The 21,249-nt window shown below is 37.8% G+C and overlaps 1 protein-coding gene across 1 annotated transcript in view; it reads left to right on the top strand.

The window, feature by feature from the left end:
* Nucleotides 1-16,012, top strand: part of LOC135946348 (homeobox protein B-H2-like) — a 35,284-nt gene extending 19,272 nt beyond the window's left edge. Inside the window, exon 2 of the mRNA XM_065494558.1 lies at nucleotides 14,311-16,012. Within this exon, the coding sequence (XP_065350630.1) occupies nucleotides 14,311-14,714 (404 nt within the window). The 3' untranslated portion in view covers nucleotides 14,715-16,012. The remainder of the gene's footprint in view (nucleotides 1-14,310) is intronic.
* Nucleotides 16,013-21,249: the final 5,237 nt, after the last annotated feature.

Raw genomic sequence — 21,249 nt, 5'->3', positions numbered from 1 at the left:
CACAAAAGGACGAACAAATTATTGCAGATGGCGTTGAAGAAACCATTGATTTCTACTTATTAACCGCATTTTAGCACGCAATTACGCCTTTCTGTGGAATTAGCTCATGTTTTTACTCAATTTGCCACCACACACAGGCAGAGAGACTTGCGCCGGTGGTCCTTCTCTCCCCATTTTGTGCGTTTTTCAATAATCGTTGTCGAGAGGCCGCATGGCTTCCTTTCCACATATATTCGCAGGCGTCAAATAATTATGTTAAACGAGCAGCTGCCGTCGCACGCACTTAATCTCGAGTCTGCCTGAAAGCCTGTCAAATTAGGGTATAATTCTGTAAATTATTATCAAAGCTCTTTCTGTGCTTTGTCTTTGCACCAGTATTTTTTCGTTACAAGATAAGAAGGGCACCTCTTGGACGTTTGTAAAATTATTATATATCGTGCCTGCTATTACCGAGTATCATTATACATCCGTGTTTGATCTTTTACATGATTTATATGATATATCTCGCTCGAGTTTAATTATATGTAAATTGATAGCTAGCCGCGCTCGTCGACTGCCGCTCGGTGTGTGTGGCTGGCACGAAACGGCTCGAATTTTCACAAGAATGGCGGCGAATCGCGACGAAAACGTGTGTTTTTCAATAATAAATAATTAATGACTGATATTCGAGAGGCCGTTTCGTATTTTATCTGTGGGCTCGGCAACCTTATAACGCGCCGGCTGCCTATTACGTTCATGTGAGTGTGTGTGTGTGATCCTCGCGTGTTTGTGTGTGGTCTTTATTATGTATTATACATTCCTCCTCTGCATAATATGCCGTGTGCTGTTGTGTGTACGCCGCCATATTTTCTAATTCGGTTGTATTGCCAGGGGCGCGGGATGGTCGGAAAATAAGTCATTTCGGGATTGTAAAGAAGTCAGAAATGAAATGAGAGAAAATGTGTAATAGAGATCGACGGCTGTAAAATGTTAAATTGGATCTAGGCGGGAAGGTCGCTTTACAGATCAACAAAATGTTTCGCTAGAGCTAAAAGTTAATCGAATTTAATTCGAAAATATCCACCTCTGCGTATCAAGAGTATGAATAATTGCTGCGAATAAAGTGGGTATTTTTCCCACTTCTCGTTATGATCTTATATAATTTGTAATTTGGATTCAAGATTAATATTTCAATAAAGCATGTTTATTTATAATCTTACAAAAATAAAAAAGTAACAAATATGATTTAATAATTAACTAATGTAAAAAAGGGTGCAATGTATTTAAATTTCAACAAATTTTTTTAAATTTAATTGCAATTTTGTTTCTTTATTATCGAGTTTCAATTAATTTCAAAGAGTTTTGACAAAAAAAATGTTAGTATATTTTATTTCATAAAATATATTTTTCCCGTTTTACACATTAGCCACGACATATATATAGCATTTACGCTACTTACACATCACCATCAATTCAAGATTTTCAAATAATACTACTTAATTATTTATCAATCAATGCTTTAGTCAACGTCAATATGCTGTCTTTGATACCTCTGCAAATGATAATTCTATGCTCAAAATAATTAAAAATTCGTAATTATGCACACGAATATAAATAAAGATACTATATTGAATGACTTAAAATATTGGCCCAAATGAAGGAAACGGAAGTACTATTGTATAACATGGCCCCTGGGGATAGTCAATTGTGCCAGCAGGAGCAGAAAGTCCAATTTGTCGTCATAGCGGCGGCAGCAGCAGCAACAACAGCACAAAACTTTTTGTTTGCTGCTGGTTTATGTTTATTGGGGATTTATGTTGGGAGCGCGCAGCGCAAGCTCCACTTTATTTGAGAGCCATTTACTTTGCGGAATTTCAGCATCAGCTCGGTACTTTATTATCGTGCACACAGAGCTGCTGCTGGTGCCGAGGGTTGACAACATTACACGGCACAGCGCAGCTTTTATGGCGGAGCTGAAAACGCGCGCGCCGCCAACGCGCAGGGAGATTAATAGTGTATGAAATTTATTTTGCGCCCTCCGAGCTCCCAATAAAACGCGCGCCTCCCCCTCGCACGGAGCAGCCGCACCCTGGCTGCAAATGAGCGGGCTAAACTTTTCGGGGGCGAAACAGCACAGAGAGACACGCCAATTTGCATAAATTTCAATTAGTGGGTGCGCTCCGAGCGACCGCACACACAATTTCGGGCACGCGGTGTGAATAAAAGCCGTGATTTCCAATTTGTTTGCGGCTGCTCGCCCGTGAAAGTGGTATTTATTTGCATTACAAGCACTTTGCCCTCCGCCTTTCAAACAATTTTAACTCTCAGGAGAAACTTCCCACTGCTGGAAACCCTTGAAAAATAGAAAGAGAGCTGTCTTTTACTTTTTTTTGACAATTTATCAACCTGAATAATTTCATGCAGCAGTGTAAGCCATTGAGAAAATTTTGATGTTGAAATTAGATTCAATCTTGTCCTCGTTGTGTTTTCTTCAAGAGAAGAATTCTTCATAATATACTTCGACACGGAAAATTCAAACCAACTGTTTTTAAAAGATAAAAGAACATTTATGCTAAGTAGAAAATGAAATCTTTGAGACAGAGCCAATTATAAAATATTTATTACGTGTTTGAGTAATTTAAAATGTAATGTGATTTTCTAATTTATTTTTTCAACTTTTATCAGAATCTAAAGATGATCAATGAAAATAAAAAAGCGATAACTATTTAAAGTTTATTTTAGAGGGAAAGCAACAGTCTGCGCTGCGTTTCCGCCAATTTAGAAAAAAAATCGCCGTATTGAGTGAGAGACAGTGTGCGCGACTGCGTATTAGTGAGCATGTCTCTTGCAGCTCTCGCGGCACTTTGCGCGCGATGTTAATTAAAAAGAAATAGCTGAGGTTAAATCGCGCTTGAAACAGCTCTCTGCTGGCTGCACAATAATAAAAGAGAGCGCGGGGCGATGAGACAGAGTCAGCCTGCGTGAGCTCGAGACTCGCGCTTAAAGAGCCCCTCTCATTCCGTTTAATAACATTTGCCCTCGGTCGAAATGAATGCGCGCCGCGGCATATGTGACACGACAAATTATCAGCCAAATTAACAAGCACTTGTGTCAAAATAAACTACAAATTAAAACCTGCGCTGCCGCGCGTCCGAGAAACGAAACAAATTAAATTTACTCGGGCGTAAGTGGCAATGTTTAATTTTAGCTTTCGTGCGCGCCAAGGGTTGCTTTTCCCTTTTTATTCAGAGAGTGCAAGCAGACTATATCGAGGCGAGAAAAAGACAGGAAGTTGCTGCTTAAGCCGCGGATATGCAAAGTACATACAAACACACACGCGCGCTGCAGTGCGCCGAGCGCTCGTTTTGCGTGTTTTTTGCACCACTCCAAAAGTTGCTGTCATATTCGCGTTTTCAAGCGTGTAATTTATTTGTCTGGCGAGCCAACGAGGTAATTATCCGATCAAAGTGGAAAGCCAGCGGCACCGTTGCCTTTGAAGTTCATGCAAATTTTGCTTAATGTAAACTGAACTGATGCATTTTACATCCAATTCGAACAAGTTTGGAACAACTTTTTAAGAAAAATAAAACCTATAATTCATGCTTGTGAAGTCTAAAAGTGAATCAGACGTATACGCAGCACGCATATATATACACATCGATCGCATTAGATTTCCGACTCATATTTGATGACTAAAAACGTGAACAGACACCACAGGGCGGATAGAATTCACCAAAATTCCTTAGACGCACATGCTGTCCACTGAGCTAGAGTTCTGAAGACAAATTTGATTTCTGAAAAAGCCAAATTGTTCATATTTCTAAAACCTCGCTCAAATCATTAAATGATATGTCGAGAACGTGAGAAAATATTTTGTAAAACGTAATCGAAACAAGCCAACCTTAAATTTATAAACTGGAAACCCCTAACAGTCGCCATCTTGCCTGTTTGACCAGAAAGTGAAAAATACAACTCGTTAAAGGATCTTACTAGACAAAAGCAAATATTATTAAGAAAAAAAGCAGTTATACTGCATATAGAGTTGCCTCTAATTCATCTAAAAGATTTGGTGCGCTTTGAATGAATTCCTAGCTTAAATACAGAGTGTCTCAAATTTCTTCTTGCTCAAATATACATATGAGCCATCTACACTGTCTAAACTTCTGACAGATGGAATAACAAAAACACTAATAACGAAAACGTTTTGGATAGAAACCCAAGTGTCATGGATCACCCAGGAAGTCTGTTGAGGGAGAAAAACAGCTTCTCACAGTAATATTAGCGTTAGTTCGTTTATGAAGACTAATTGCCTCTTGAAATGCATGTGCGAGGCGTCCAAGCGTCATGCTTGAAACTCAATCCGCGCGCCCCGCGAGACCGCAAGTTGGAAACGCGTCAGCTGAGGGCCGGCGCAGCTTGAGTTATTGGAAAACAACTGATTCACGACAGGATGACCTCCCTCAAAGCAACGCTCCGAGTGATGAATCTTCCCAAGATGACTTTTACGCGCGCCAGAACCAAAAGCATCTCGTAAATTATTTCCGAACTCACGGAAATCGGACGTTTTAATTTACTCCTCCCCGTGAGAGCATACACGCGATGAAAATCGAACACACAGGTGCAAGAGAAGCAAATTATTGCCAAATTAAGCGACTTCTCAAACCCTTTGCAGCGGAAAAGGGTGAAATAAAAAGACGGGCAGGCATGTGTGTGTGGTATAGAGATAATACATTTCACTTAATGAATGATAATTAAAGTTAATAACAAGGCGGCTGTCAGGACCGAGTGGATCCCACACACCTTTCTTTTCCATCTCACTCTCGGGCGAAGGAGCTATATATGTAGAGAAGAGTGCAACTGATGCAGCACTTATACCCGAAAAAACAATGACTGATAGCCGGCGTGCCCATTAAAAACACAATCGCGCACCTCTCAACTTCATATCAACTTAGTCAGCCAGCCCATCATCCGCGCAGCTCGTGTATAAAAAGTGTAATTTTGATACGTGTGGCCATCTGATCTTAATTGCCGTGGCAGAAAGATGGAAAAGCGTCGATAATTCTGTCAAAAGTCCATCACAATCTGCCAACTTAATTGCTATCCAGCGCTCAATTAAAACTAGAGGAGATATTCTCACAGGAAAAATGTGAACGATTCCGGGCAGATGGTCGGCGCCCGAGAGCCGTTTCATCTAATTAATTAATTAATCATAAGTGGCTCCAATTATCAATTATTATTCGTGATGACGACGCGGCATGCATTTGAAAAATCTGGACCACTCTATGAGTATGATTGGCGTTTCCCACGAGGCCCGTATATATTCGTCTGTCCGCGCGAAACGCCAACTGCTTTCTTGTGTTGCAATGTTTGTTTTTGACACCAAATACGGTCTGAGACGGGGCGAAGAAATATATGGGTGGCGGCACCCGCGGGGGAGCAATTAGCTCGGCTGGAAATGTCAGTGGCAGCCTCTTAAAGACGTCTCTTGAGCTTAGGCGTGGAAAAATCATCTTATCGAGGCACTTGGAGGAGAAATTTTTAAGTGCCGCTTAAGCCTTTTGCCCGTTAAAAACGTCTGTTTTTGGTGGTAATAATCATGCACCACTTGAGCAAAAGCCGCCATCTTTTATTAAATCTTAATATAAATATTATACAACAACTTACAGGCTAGCTCTGGAGCATTTTAAAAGTGAAGAATTTTTATTTTTTCCTATTGATTAGTATGTAATGTGTCTAACAATAAGGCAATTCTCGAGTACATGCATGCATTATGCATTAATTACTCAATTGCCAAACAGAAATTTCGTGAAGTCTTGGGCGGCCGTGAGTCTTCTCAATAAATAATAAAGGCGTTTAGGTGCTGCCATCGTAAATTACGAAAAAAAACACCATGCTCATTGAAATGCAGGCTCACGCTTCACATATAAGTATGCGCTTTGTTTTCAGGTGGTCCCTCTGAAAAGGAGTGAATATCGGCTTGCATTTCATACTTTTCCAACAGCTTTCGGGACCGGCGTGGCGGCGGTTAATAATTTAATGACCACCCAAGGTGCAGGCAGGCAGAAAAACTCACTGTTTTTAGGCAGTGCAGCGCGGACGCGCCGACAAAGACTAGAACCAATCTATTATTCACGTGGCCAATAGGCAGTCAATGATCTTGCGGCAGGTGTCGATGCAGACGCCTTTTTTCTCTCTTGACGCCGCAAAACTCTCTTATTGAAAGGCAACACCACAGCGATTATTAGTTATTATTCCTCACCTGCACACCCCAAACAAACAATAAAAGCCACCGAATAGTGATTTTCTTGTTGGATTTTTGTTTATGATACACAAAAGAAGTCAATTTTATATACTTGTTCGAGCTGCATTTAATGAGCTCACTAGTGGCTTTAGAGAGCACGTCCTATTCAACCGACGCCATTTTTTTGTTTGGCTACCATGGGATGAGCAAATTAAGTTGAGATTTGAGAAAAATATAACCACACAGTGAAGAAAACCTGTGGCTATTTTGCAAGATTTACATTTTATGCGTTTCCAGCTGTTTATTATAAAAACTAATACATTTAAACGATTATAACATAACGATCTTAAACTTGAGCTAAAGATACACGAAGACGGTCTAAAAAATTAGATCTAAAAAGTTTTTCCGCTAAACCATAATACAAAAGAGACATTCAAAGTCTAGCGAACATTACTTTTGTAAGTGCCAGTTTTTAGGCTCTTAAAGTGGATCCACCGCCTCGCTAACAAAACAAACCAGCAGCCGCCGCACTAATTACCGCACGCAGCCGCTCTCGTCAGCCAGACAAACCAAATTATCTCTCCACATGCATCTGTGCTCGCGCGCGAGAGAGAAAGAGAGATGCATGTTAATTTATTTGAGTGGGACCGAGAGCGAAAGAAACACGGGACGATTGATGTGCGGCGTGGTGGTCCATCGCGGCACAAAGCAGCTGCCCTTAATGGAGCGAAGAGCGCAGCCCCCGGCCGACGCATAAAGACCTAATGATGAGCCTGACATCTCGGCTTCACGCAGATCTGTGCGTTTGTTCCGGCCGCTTTCTGGGAATTACGTCGCTGACTGCAAAAAATAGCAGAGAGCAGGGGTCAGAAACGTCGCGACTATGAAATGAAAAATTCTTAAAAAATAGCTTTAATGGGGGGTTTTAATGCATAGTAAGTTAATTCTTAATAAATTTTACTATATACAGCTTTGAAAATTGTTCGGTTAGAAAAAGAGTTTTAAGGTGATATATATGCCTGCTTTGGCATTCAATAAAGTTAATTATTATCATTAAAGAGAGTTACTGTTTCTCCTTTCTACTTCCAATGAAATGATCACGCGCCAATTGAGCTAATCCGTAAAGAGCAATTTTTACTGATAACACGGTTTAACACTTAAATATATATAATACGATGGATTTTGTCTGGGAAATTATTTTTCTCGAATAACATTGATTTTTCTAACGCCTTTCTTTCAAATTAATTTAGTTTTTATCTGCATGATGGTTCATAAAAATGATTTTGAATTGTTTTAGTCAGAACCCCTATACAATAAGCATTCATTTACAGTTGTTTTTTAATTAAGACGTTCTCATTTAATGTAAATAATTTGCTTAAAATGTTTGATACTTGTTTTGGAGATTAAATAATATTGATAAATCGGCAGTTTTCATTTAGTATAATTGAAATTATGGCTTATCAGCGGAAGGTAATTAAATTTTGTTTAAACTGAAACATTTCAACCTTTTAGACGAACTAAAAATTTCCATTTCTCCTACACCTGCCGTTCCACTAATTACCATATCTGCCTTTTGTGTGGCAAAAGAGGCAACGAGAAAATGGTCCACCCTGCATTCCTTGCCGCCAGGTCCAACCGAACGCACGCATTTCGCGTCCTCGCGGACCCTTTTGTGGGCGCCGAAGGTGCGAGAAGGTGGATCCGCGCAGATACCCCCCACAATGGAGCCGGGCGGCCCTCGCTAGTTGGGAGGTCTGTTTAATATTACGCGTGTGTAATTTTTCAGACAGAGATCTTCTCACTCAAGGGCCAGGTCGTGCAGCCTCTCCTCCTGCCCAAGCTCGGCCAATCATGAGCTCTTGGCCCTATGTCTCTATTAATATCAAAGCAGCCAGCAGCCGGTCTCTCTCTCTCTCTCTCTCTCTCTCTCTCTCTCTCCGCTCTTTCTCTCTTCAAAACCGCCGCCGCCGCCGCTCTCTCACGTGCCTAATCATAATTCATCACACGTGTATAGCCCGGCTGAAGAGCTGCAAAGCGGTTATCCCTATACACGTTGGTTGTGTTCTCTCTGGGCGCTACACGCCAATCGACGTGTGTATACATACAAACATTATATACACGCTGGCTGCTCAAAGGAGATTAGTGTTTGTAAAACCGGAATGAATAGAGATAGCGAGGTGCGATCGATTGATTCGGTGATTTCAATGCTTGGTCAAAGAGTTTCGGTTGTCAAGCAGCTAATTTGATTGGCACTCTGAATATTGTTTCCTTTCAATAAAGTCTAACGGTGAATCGATTACGATTATATAATATCGACCCACAAGTATAATTATAAAATTAATGACAATTTTTTTTGTATTTTAAATCTCAAACAAACGCTGCAGTTCAAGGAAATAATTGGCCTTAGCCGGCATAATCCAGGTATTTCGTTTCTAGTATTGGTAATATTAGATTAATCCCATATTCTACCACTTTATTTTTTTTTCTGCTGACGGGGCAAAAATAACTGCTGTAACTAAATCAGGCCATAATTAACCAATTTTGTTCTGATTCCTTTTACGAGTTTCACGCTGCACTAATAACAATAAATTATTTAACTCATGGCGGCGTATTTAACATAAAAGACGACGTTTTTTTTCAAATTTCAAACCATTCATTCCAACCAGCAGTCCCGGCTGTAAATCTATCAAAACGAAAAAGGCGTTGAAATGATTTTTTATACGCGTTCGATTAATGCAGCACCTGCAGACGCCGCGGTCTCTCTTATTTTCTGGTCTGATTTTATTACACACAATGCTTCTCCATGGCAATAAAAATGCTGCGCGTTTCAATTTGTGGTGGGTGCAATTAAAGCCATCAACTCATCTTTAAAAATAAGATATCGACAGCAGCAAACCAAACAGCAGCAGCTGAACAAAAAAAATGTATATCACAGCAAGCAAAGCAACGGGCCGCTGAATGCGTTTTTCATTTCCAAAATGATAAAAACAAGAGATCGTATAGAGCGGCGCTCGCTCGCTCGCTCTGCCGGGCAATCTCATTTTACGACTGCTTTTTGCTGCCGTTTTCTTGCCATAATAATCGGGCAGGCAGCACACAGGAATTAAAGATCATAAGAGAAGCCGCCTCACTTTATAGTATGCCTCGTAAGCCATTAGTCACACCTCTCCACCTTATTGCCGAGAGTGAAGGCTTGATCACCTCCTCATGCACGAGCATAGAGCATAGGGAGATGAGCCGCGGCCAAAGCCGAGAGCCGCGCAGCACCACCGCACGCCGCTGATAATTATTAAAAATAACTAAATTGCAACCCCACCCATCGTGGCCGGGCACAAGCGCGTCAAATTCTGAAAGCAAAGCCGCGCCGACTGCCGTTTTAAAATCTTATGCGCTGAGACTATGCGAGCCAGCGTCCCACGTGAATAAATTTGATTGGCCGCATAAACAAGGCTCTTTAATTTGGACAAAAAAAGAGCAGAGGAAAGCGGTGAGCATAAATTCTTCTTTAAATTGAAGGGCTTCGCTTTTTGCAACTCGGCGGGTAATTCAATTAATTATTATTACAACTTGCTCTAAGGAATAAATTTCTCATCTTCGTACCGAAATGTTTTAAGCAGTTATAGATTAGAAAAAAATCCTGGAGACATTCCGTCCCATTTAAGCAATGGAAAGATCCTTTCCCTCGTCAGAATTTCACTCAACCGCAGAGACTAATTCAATTACAAGCGACACCTACGCAAGTAATCGATTTCAGAAGCATTTCATATCGACTTCAAAGGCGGTTCCTTTTCGTTTATCACCACTCGGGCATCACCGACAACAGCTGTAATCGTGTCAGAAGCATATTCAAGTTTGTATATTTTCGATACGCGGCTAATGCATGAAATGCATCATTTTCAGTCTCACAAGGCCCGATCCGATTTGTATATAATAAAAATAAGAAGGATAAACGGCGTGTCGGCGGCCGCGCGCAAGACGAAAACTATCGATTGGTATCGCGGCTAATAATAACAATAATAATGACTTTGATGACGGTGATAATGCTGTTAATATTTTATTGAATGAGCGAGCAGACTCGACCAGTGCGCCTCTCTTTTATTGGGGCCTGATGCTGGCTGTTGTAATGAGTTGGAGGATAAGAGAGGCGCAAAAATCACGCACAAAAAGTGTGGAAAAGTGGAACTGTTTTTTTCAATAAATTTATTTCAAATTCAGTTTCAGAGCAGTTCCCAGTTTAAATCATTGCTCTTTATTTAATTAAAATAAATAAATACATTAAATCAGTGTTGGAGATATAAAAAAACACTACCCAAATTTCCTTTTTTTAACATCATTTGCTCGAATTTATTTTGATTCAGAAAAAAGAAAATTAGTTTTGACAATTCCACAGTTTGAAATACAAACAAAAAGTGGAAGCTCAACCATTCACATGTGATCAAAAAATTAATCGTTGAAGAGATATTTTTAATGAAAATTTAGCACGCATGCCGGCAATTCTGGTTTTCGTCTTCGGGCGCCTCTCTACTGGAGGAGAACCCCTTTCAAAGGAGTGTTGGCCGCGCGGCAAGGTTGGTGTGATCATCACACACACAAGCAGAGGAATGGTACAGAGGCGGCTGTAAATGCACCATGTGGCGGCGAACATCAAAGAGGCGGACTTGTGTATGATTGTTATTCGTGCTGCATATGTTTAAGTGTAGATTTCCCCGATTTTACAAGCAGGCATGCCTTTTGCTTATAGGTGTGTGTAGTTATTTCATGGCAGCGCGTGCATTCTATATAAAAAGTGGGAGGGTGATTGAAATTATATTTATTGCAAATTGCGGCCCGTTAATCCACGCTTGGGAAAATCGCCCAGCAATGACACTACTGCACTTACGTCGGAAGCAATTGCGGCCCGCGAGTCATGTTATGAACTATTAAATGATACGCATCTACAGCATGCAGGAAGAGAGGAGGCAATTTTATACAATTTAGAAGCGCATATTTCCTCTAATTGAGATCAATAATAATTTAGGCGGCGAGTTAATTAACAAGCTTTGTGTTCCGAAAATAATAATGCTCAGTGAGCTTCGAAATCATACCAGGGCGACAGGCAGCTGGAAATAATTACAGCCCGTAATCGCGCGCATTTAATTAATTGCCTTCAGTGAAAGACCTAATTATCGCGATTAACGAAGCTGCGATTAAAATACTGCAGATTTGCCAAAGATTTCATTCATTTGAACGCGACACTTGGGTGAAAATTGCTCCGGTCATCAAGTCGGCAATTAATTTTTCACTTAGTGTATTGCGCAATAAACCCAAGACTGAGCGGATCCCCTCCGCGCTCTCAGTCTGGAGATTTGCATCTTGGGTATCGGCTTTTGTACATTCATTAGCATTAAATTGGTAATTTATAGGTTGTGTATAACGAAGCGGGCGGGGGCCAGCGCGCGGTTACAAATTAATATGAGAACCCGTAATTAAAATCAACCACAGCTCTCTATCAATCAACTAGCACGGTTTTATGATAAAAAAAAAAAATAGTGCGTAGGAGCCAACACGAAAATTAGATTTTGAGTAGGAAATCCCTTCCCGCTTGCTTCCAACATTTTACAAATCAGGAAATAAAAGAAACGATTTGGTTTTAAAAATTAAAATTGTTTTCAACGAAGAAAGTCTACAAAAATTAAATTTCAATTTTTTACATGCCAAAAAAAGGAAACGTTCAATTTGCTGTTTCCATCCCTCGTGACTTTTTAGATTCAAATTTGGTTTATTACGGATCAGCAGGGCAACTGTGCCCCATACATCCACATCCAGAACACAACAAAAATATAACAAAGCATTTTTTTGTATTTGATCTTTTTGATTTTTTTAGAAAGTAACATAAGCCTCGCCCTCAAATTAAATCATCTATCAATAATAGCTTCACAACAAAAGGTGACGTCACCTGCTGCCACAAGTCCGAGCAAATCTCCAATTATCATTTCTGACAAATCTATATAATATGCGTTGTGGCGCAACAATCGATAATTTCGCCAAATCATCGTGTGTCGGCTTCACGCATGCCCCTTTTTCGCATTATGCACTCCCCGGCAAACACGCGCATACTCCTTGTTGTTGCTAATACTATTTTGTTTTCGCCAGAGAGCGTCGCCTTCTCAGAATTAGTTAATGCTGATTGAAATGGGTGACTAATTTTTTAATGCTCGCTCGACTCGCTCGACGCTCGCGGCGCGCGGTGCCGAGCCTCTTTGAAGCGGCGCGGCGACCAAATTGCAGCTCTCGTTCCCGGTAAACACGATGACATCACGGAAATAATTTGCTCTCGGGCGCACACGTATTTAGCTGACTGTGGGACAGTGCGATAAAACTGACAGGAAATGTGATAAATATTTTTTTGGAGCTACAATTTTCAACAAGTGATGACAACAGCGTTTAAACAATGAGCAGTGGTCTCTATTTCATCTAATTTTAATTTCATTTTAATTAATTATTCACGAATGAAATTTATTTATCAATAAATTGTATGATACGGTATCAGAGTTCATGCAAGTTTTTTTGGCATAATACGCAACGAATGAAATCCTTGTGGTGTGAAAAATATTGTTTTCAATTTATTTTTAAACTCTGAGCTCAAAGTTAGATATTTAACTCTTAGACAATTATTGCAGCGAAAGCTTTATTCTTAATTGCAATTACAGTTGCAAGGATAAACCGCTCATGTGTGATGATCAATATCTGCATTTACGTGAGTGACGTTTTAATTAAATCCAATATCGACGCGCACAAACACTCACATAAGTTATTGAGCAATAAATAACACATACTTGCGAGGTGGAAAGTGCCGCTGCCAGCTTGTAATAATTAATACAAATAAAAGCATAGGACTTGAAACATCGATATAATTACGCCCGCAGAATGAGTGAGAGAAAGACTCGATCATTTATGAGAAGAACAAGTTTCCGACGCTAAATATATATTTTCCTGCCGATGAGCAGATATAAAAGGAGAAAATAAGCAGGCGAGGGCTCGGATGCACTATGGTAATTGCGCACTTGCATCATTGCACACGGCGAGACGGGCCTGCGAGTAATGAGAGAGAGAGGGAGGAAGAGATATGTAATAAAATAAGAAAACGCAGCTGCCGATTTCGTCCCCGCGCGCCGCACTTTTTGCACTGTTATATCTCTGCAGCCAAGTAATTGTGTAATATGTGCATATATGCGGCCGAGTGTAGTTATTTTTGCTGGTGTATAATGACGCCACTATATGTATGCTCTCATGGCAATAAAGCTCCGAGTAAATTGAAAATGCCGCATGTTGGGAGAACGAGCTGCGGCAAAATTAGATTTATTACGCGTAACGTGCCCGACTTGGCGTATAAAGCCATATAGTATGTTATAGGCGCATATATTTTACTTAAAAATACATTTTCTCATTAAAATTTTCATATGAATCCCTTAATGAGTTAAAAATCTGACATGAAATATATAAGGCCAAAGATGTTTTTACTTGAGATCAATTTAAGAGCAATTCCACTCATAATAATTTCTTACAATTTTTAAATTCACATTGAGATATATTTAAGTCATATATAGCACAGAGACTTTTCTTTACCTTTCAAGTTTTTTTGGCAGCTCAGGTGCAGGCTCTATACGAAAGATTTTTCGTTAATATAAATAGATTTTACTATACGTTTTGATTTTAAATTTTCATTTTGTAAGTTTCAACTGAAACTAAATTTTACAAATGGGCATTGGAAAATATCAATCAATGTCAAATTATTTTAATAAAAATGTTGGCCAGCTGAATTTTCTCCAAATAGTTCATATTTTCCCCAAAATATTTTAAATTCAAAAGCTGCTATTTATATTTAATTAATACTATAGCTGTCTTTATAAACTTAATTACACTTTTCTCTTAAAATTATATGCTGCCGAAAATCAAACGAAGATTGTCTTGATCATTCTGACTCAGGGTCCAACAATAATTTGAAATGAAAGAAATCCCTATCTTAAAGCAAAACTGTCCTATATTTTAAATCGAACAAAAAAGTTAGTGAAAGTTTAAAACTGACGAAAAAATTATATTTATTGTTGCAGATGGCAGCTCGAGTCACCTTAACCTGTTCAACTCGCGGCAGCAGCCGAAGAAGAAGCGCAAGTCGCGGACAGCGTTCACCAACCACCAAATCTTCGAGCTGGAGAAGCGGTTTCTGTACCAGAAGTACCTATCACCGGCAGACCGCGACGAGATTGCGGCCCAGCTCGGCCTGAGCAACGCGCAGGTGATCACGTGGTTCCAGAACCGGCGGGCAAAGCTGAAGCGCGACATGGAGGAGCTGAAGAAGGACGTCGAGTCGGCCAAGATCCTGACGGCGCACAAGTCCTTCCTCGAGAACGTGCAGGACCTGGGCCTGCTCAAGAAGAAGGTGGAGGAGTGCAAAACGGCGGCGGCCGCCGCTGCCGTCATGGCCGCCGCAGTCAAGGCCTCCGCCGAGAAGTGAGCGCCGCTCACGCTCCCTCGATTCTCGCGCGCATCGTGCAGTGCGGTGCCCCCGATAGACACTTTTGTTGTTGTTATTGCGGACGCTTTTCCCCAGTGCCGGACTGAATTTTAATTTATTTTCGTCGTGAAAAAAGGCCACACGCGCTTCTGTTCCTCTAAATGTGAACTAATTTTTAAACACATTTGAAAATTCTTAAGCAAAAATAATTTTGACTTGCGCATGTGAAACGTCACTTTAAATTTTTTTAATTCCTTTTTACATTAAATTCATTCAAAGATACACAGTTATTTCAAGTATTGATTATTGGAAAGCTACAACCGTAAACCTTAAATATATGCGAATGTGTACAAAATTAAAATTTACTTCAACTCCGCTTGAGCATTTAAAATTTTGACTAAATAAAGAAAATCGGTAAAATACAGTCACATTTTAATTTTGGTAATTTTTTATCTATGATTTAAATTGAAATTGATTGAAAACAAGCATTTAAAAAAACTGTTAGGCCTGGAAGACAAAAAAAGTATATTATGCGCCTAATATTTATTTCGTGCAGTAGCAATTTTAAACAATATTTTTATACCTGACTCATACTATACTAATTCCGACGTTAATTTTTTTATTTCTCCTAAGTGCCATTGAACAACTGAATCCTTTGAAATTCCCGTTTCACTCAGTCGCATAAATTGCATGTAAAATTATCATTTAATTATACTTCAAAAGTAAAATTCCACACTCAAGAGGAAACAGTTGTTGTTGCTGTGTGCTTTTTATTGTATGCATGAGTGAGACTGCTGCTGGATTTGCACGGGCACAAAACTTAATACTGAATGAAAAAAATAAATAAGAAGAAACGCTGCGTGGCCGTCAAAGATGCGATATTACACTGTAAAATGCGAGTTTGTGGATTTGTGGTAGAGTTGTAAAAAGAAATTTTCTGTCACTGCTCGCTGAAAACGTTTCCTATTACAATTATTAATGGTTAAAAAAACAGCTCGATGTGTCTATGAATAAGAAACTTAAACAGTAATATGTGCTTCATGATGATGCAAAAACTCGTCTCTTTCTGTGTAAAATATGCGCGTTGTACATTACCGAGATTATAACTGTGAAGGTGCGAGCATATTTAATTGAATATTATATATGAATGTATGTCTCGTCTCTCTGAATAGCTGTATCACAAAATGCTAAATTATACAAAAAATCTATACATAAAATGCGATATATAATTTCAAGTGTACAGTGAATATTGAAATGCGAAAATATAGATGTTACACCAAATTATTGGTCAAAAAGTATGCAATGAATTTTATTTTGACAACCGCCCTATGTTTCTTGACAATTCATTTCATTAAGTCAAGATCTAATATTTTTTCTTATTATAGGCATGCAATATAGCATAATTTTATTATATCATGTTAGAGAAAAATGAGAAAAATGGACTAAATTAAAATATAATAAATTTATCAGACCTCTAATATATAATTTTAATAAAAAGGCTTCTTCAACCCTAAATTTAGACGCGCAAATTTTCTAGTTTGGTTTTTTTACATTTTTGTTTCTTGTAAATTCAAAACAACTACAATTCCATCTAATAGTTAAACCCTAATTTAAAATTACCGTGTATATATACCGTGTTTTCCTATCAATATCAGCAGCGACGTTCCAAAAATCTGCAAAAACTGGCAAAACAAAACGAAAAAAAATACAGTAGCAAAAAAGATGATTATTTTCCCCAGATATTATAAGACTGCTGTTCTTCCCTCTGACTCAAAATTATATTTTTTATGAATTTTTGTTTATTTGTGATGTAAGGATATTTGGGATAAAGTTACCCTGCTGATCCGCAATAAATCTAAAATTTTGAACTTAAAATAATGAAGAACAAATTAATTTCTGTCTTCACTTTTAGTTATCTATCCTGGTGTATCCATGCAAATAGAAGCCGATTTTTTAAATTACTTAGTTTTTTATACATTGGATCAAGAGGCAATATGAAAATGTAGAAATTTAAAACAGACATTATTAAGTAAGATTTTGGGTGGTAAAAATTATTCCCTCTATGATATATTGCACTTCTTGCTGAGTGAGCAAAAATTCAATATATTTTGGCTCGTCAAGTGTAAATAACAGAAAGCGTTTAGTATAATTTCAGGCGTGACAAACAGGGTCGAATCCATGCATCCCTCGGCCGTGCATTTAGATATGATCGTCAAGCGGCTACGAGAGAACGCGGGGCTGGCAATAAAAAAGCTGGTCGGCAGGCGTGTTTGATCAACGCCTGTTCGCACCACCCGTCCGTCCATTATAATTGATTATCACTCGATACGCAGATGTTATTTTAATCCTTCTCTCAGCCATTCCTCGCCCTCGCTGCTTGCTCTCTCGATATTAAAACACTAATGATGATTCCGACTCGATCCGTGCAGGTGCACAGTTTTATTATTCTTCGGCTTTTGAATAATAAAAGCATCAACCCCCTCGATTCGACCTACTGCTCGTTTTTTGTGTGCCTCCTCCTCTCCTGTAGTTTTCCATAATGCGATTTAGCGCCATGGTCGAGTTTCATCAGCAGCAACCCTTCTTCGAAAAATGTGTAATTATCGGATTAGTTAGAGATTGCAGAGTATAGACTGACGTTTGCATTCGTTTTGAATTTAAATCAAATTGTGCTATCAAAATACAGTTTGTCAATGTGTTCAAATGTTGACAGATGAAGTAGGTGTCAAATTTTAACATTATCTTTGTTTAATACTGTATTTACGTTTCTTTGCTCACTCAGCAAGAAGAGCAAAATCAGAAAGGGAATATTCAGCATTAATAGGTCATACTCTATAAAGGTGTTTTGGGAATTTTGTGTTCTTCATGAAGATTGACATATTGCAAAATGACGAAGAGCTTTACTTGGACAATATTTGAAAAAAATTAAATTAATCGAATCATTCAACACACTTTGTGGGCTTTAAATAAGATCTAGAAAATGTAATTAAGGAATGATTTCATCACGGATACTGTGGAGATTATTTTTAAATTGAAATTAAATTAAAAGAGGTACCAAGTTTCATTTAAAATAAAAATATTTGTTAATATGGAACAACCAACCTCGAATATTGACATCTTAACTAAGATATTTGAATTGTTTATATTTAATTCGTACTCATTTCATAAAAATTCACTCAGAAATAAAATAATTTAAAGTTTAGGAGAATCATAAGCATGAGAGCTGCAATAATTTTTCAAAACAACGTTGAGTGTTTTTGTATTGAAAACATTTTGGTTTCCAATTAGCTTTCAAAATTAACAAATTTTTGCGATTACATTCCATTGTGTCATTTCAACAAACTATGTCGAAGAAAACGAGTTAATCGCAACGAGAAAATAAGCATAAAGCACCCGTTTCTTCCTTGTTCAACGTGGCTGCTGGTTAAAATTAACACGCGCGTGCGTTTGGTTTGAAATTAACTTCAAATGAGCTAAATCAAAAGGGATTTTATGAGCGTTCGGTTTGAAAGGAGGCTTTGACTGCGGTGTTGCTTTTCGGAGCGGTGAGTGACATAAATTAGAGGATGAGAGAAAGCAGGCGTTCGTTCTCCGTCCGTCCGGCAATGACTCCGCACATGTTCGCCGCCCGCAATCGATGTAGAGACTGCGTTGCTGTAAAAGATTTACTAAACCGGCAACACACGCTCAATCCTTTGAAGAACATCAAGTTAATCTCCGGTGCATTATGACTGAGCGTGTATGCATAAACTGTGAACATAAGCCGGCTCTATTGCTGAATTTTAAATTTACTTCTGACTTGCACTTGAGCCCAACTTGATTCAATTTGATGAACGGCTTTATTTTATATTTGACTCTTCTGAACAAAACTTGAGGGTCAAAGAAGTAAATAAAAATCTTACAAAGAAAAACTGGAGCGATGCTAGGAAAAAATATCTTCAATTAATAATTTAAATCGGAATTTTTCATATGTATTTAGACACGGATTCTAATCTTCTAACTATGTAACTCAGAACATGAACCATATTGGTGATTTTGCTGTCAAAAGAGCAGAATGGACGACTTAAATTGCAAACTGTTCCTAGCAAAAATATTAATAAGGCTCGAAATGGTCTATTTAAAAAAAAACCTATATCCTTTTACGAGTTTAAGAAAATATTTTCCATCATTCAATTGGAATTGATAATAAACAAAGTTGAATTTAATATTTCATGATATCATTAGCCAGGTACGTTTTGTGTTATTAATAGTTAAATTTGAAGTTCAGATGATATAAAAACCCAAACGCTTCGAATGATGAATTTGGTATCAACCAGTTATGTTTTGTTGTTTTATTCCGTAAGCCAAACTTTCTTATTTCTTCTTATGCTATTCATGCGATTTCTGTTTCCTTTACTTCATCATTTCTTGCAATTATGAGGTTGTAATGATTTGAAGTATGGCATTCTATTTCTTAATTGCGTGATTTAAGTTTGTTTGATTTGTGTCCTTGATTATCAATAAGTTTAAATGGTTTAAATGTCTTGCAGGATCTAAATTTTCAATTACTTATTGCTAGAGCATGCATTTTAGTTGAAAACAATTCAAAAACAAATAACTAACTAAATAAATAAAAATTCCACAACATTTGTTTTCAGTAATAATGATCTGAGAAATTAACTAAAAAAATCATTGATTACATCAGCCAACGAGTAATTTAAAATTTAATTTAATTTAATTGTTAAGTTCACTGATCACCAATAATACAAAAAAAAAGAAAAAGGCAAAATACATGTACAAAGCGAACAGGATAAAAATGGCAGGAATAGTGAAACATCATTGTTGGAAAAGTCAATTTTAATCAAGCTAGAAGAGCAAGGCAATAGATGAAGGAATAATGTTACGTTTCAATATTGCTTTTAGTTGTTAAAACATAAAATTAATCCTTTAAATTCAAATGAATACTTCATTTTTAAAACGGGCTATACTTATTGTTTTTCTTTCCAATTGATATATGACACATATGTCTATATATTAAAACCGAGCCTCAACAAAGATCGTTATGAAAAGGAGTCTAAAAATATTTGAAGCAATGATAGTATAGAGAACAACATGCTCTTGTCTTAGCATGTATATGAGTGTTTGTGTGGAAATCACGAGGTGGAAGATATCCCTAATTAAATCCAAATCAAGTATTCGATCAGAAGAGGAAATGTGTATGCATGCATTATGGTAATAATTGTGGCGAGAGATACGGCGCCGAGAGGCGCGATGCCGGTCGGAGATTTCGTTCTCGTCTACTTGTTCCTCTCTCAAGAGGATGAGCCGTTTGTAACATGGAGATTGGAGAGATAAAAAGCAGCGCTGCGAGATGAAAGAGACCACCCGTGGACCACTCGCACCAAAACAACATAATTAATAAATATTAAAAAAGCAGGCACCTATCCCGGCTGAAATTAACTTATTAAGATAATTCAGGGAATCATCACGACTTTCATGTCGGCGTTTTTCTCCGTGTGCGGCTCTGCTTGGCTCCTGGCCCCGCAGTGAATAATCTCTCCTATTTGAAGATTGTTTATTCGAGTGGCGGCCGGTACAGTTTTTTTTCTCACTCATTTGAGATCGTAAAGCTACTTTCGAAACATTTTTATATGATAAATGACTAATTTGAGAGTACTATTTAATTTACAGTGCATACATTGATTTTTTAAAGAAGCTGCCATTGCATCTTTACCATAAGGAAGTATGTTTGAAATAAAAATTTTAACATCAAGACTCATGATTGGAGTTTCAGAGAAAATTTGCCTACAGCTGATCCATACTACAAATATTTATTTTGGGACCAAAACTGAAAAAAATGTTTGGACTGTGGTCATTTTAGTTTTCATATTGCAAGAGTAATAATTTATTTAAAATCCGTCTTGAGGCTTAAGCAAATTAGACAAGATCTATTATTATTTCATGGATTTTTTTTTCAAATCAAACCTTGATAGCTGTAATAAAATATTTTGATGATCGATAGAAACAAAATAACAAAACTCGCTACAGATTGAGACAAAAATAAAATAAATTAAATGTTAAAAATCAAACTTTTTTATCTCCATGCAGTTTATTGTGAATTTTAAATTCGTTTCGTTAATCCTTTACTAATATTATTAAATAATAGTATAAATCAATATTATAATCTGTGAAAATTAACTTTTTGCACATGTAAAATTTGTTCAATAATTAGCAACTATTATGTACAACAAATAATAAGATGCATATATATAGTTTAACAAGTCAATTGTTTTGCCTTTCATATAAACAGATTGAAAGACTATTTAAACACTTTACATTTCTAAGAGATAGAACAGAATTCAACAGTTCTAAACGAATCCGAAACGCAGTGTTCAAATTTTCATTTTAATTCCTCTATTAAAATTTTTCATGCAATGCAGGGCTTTCATCGCCGCACCATTTTGTTCGAGTGGCAATACTAATGCACGTGAACGGTATGGTCTTCCTGCTGCAAAATGCTATTGCACGAAAGAATTGTATTATTTCATTCCATTCG

Source organism: Cloeon dipterum, chromosome X (assembly GCF_949628265.1).
Source record: "Cloeon dipterum chromosome X, ieCloDipt1.1, whole genome shotgun sequence".
NCBI lineage: Eukaryota > Metazoa > Arthropoda > Insecta > Ephemeroptera > Baetidae > Cloeon > Cloeon dipterum.
Note: the sequence above shows the minus strand (reverse complement) of the source record. Positions and strands in the feature narration are given on the sequence as shown.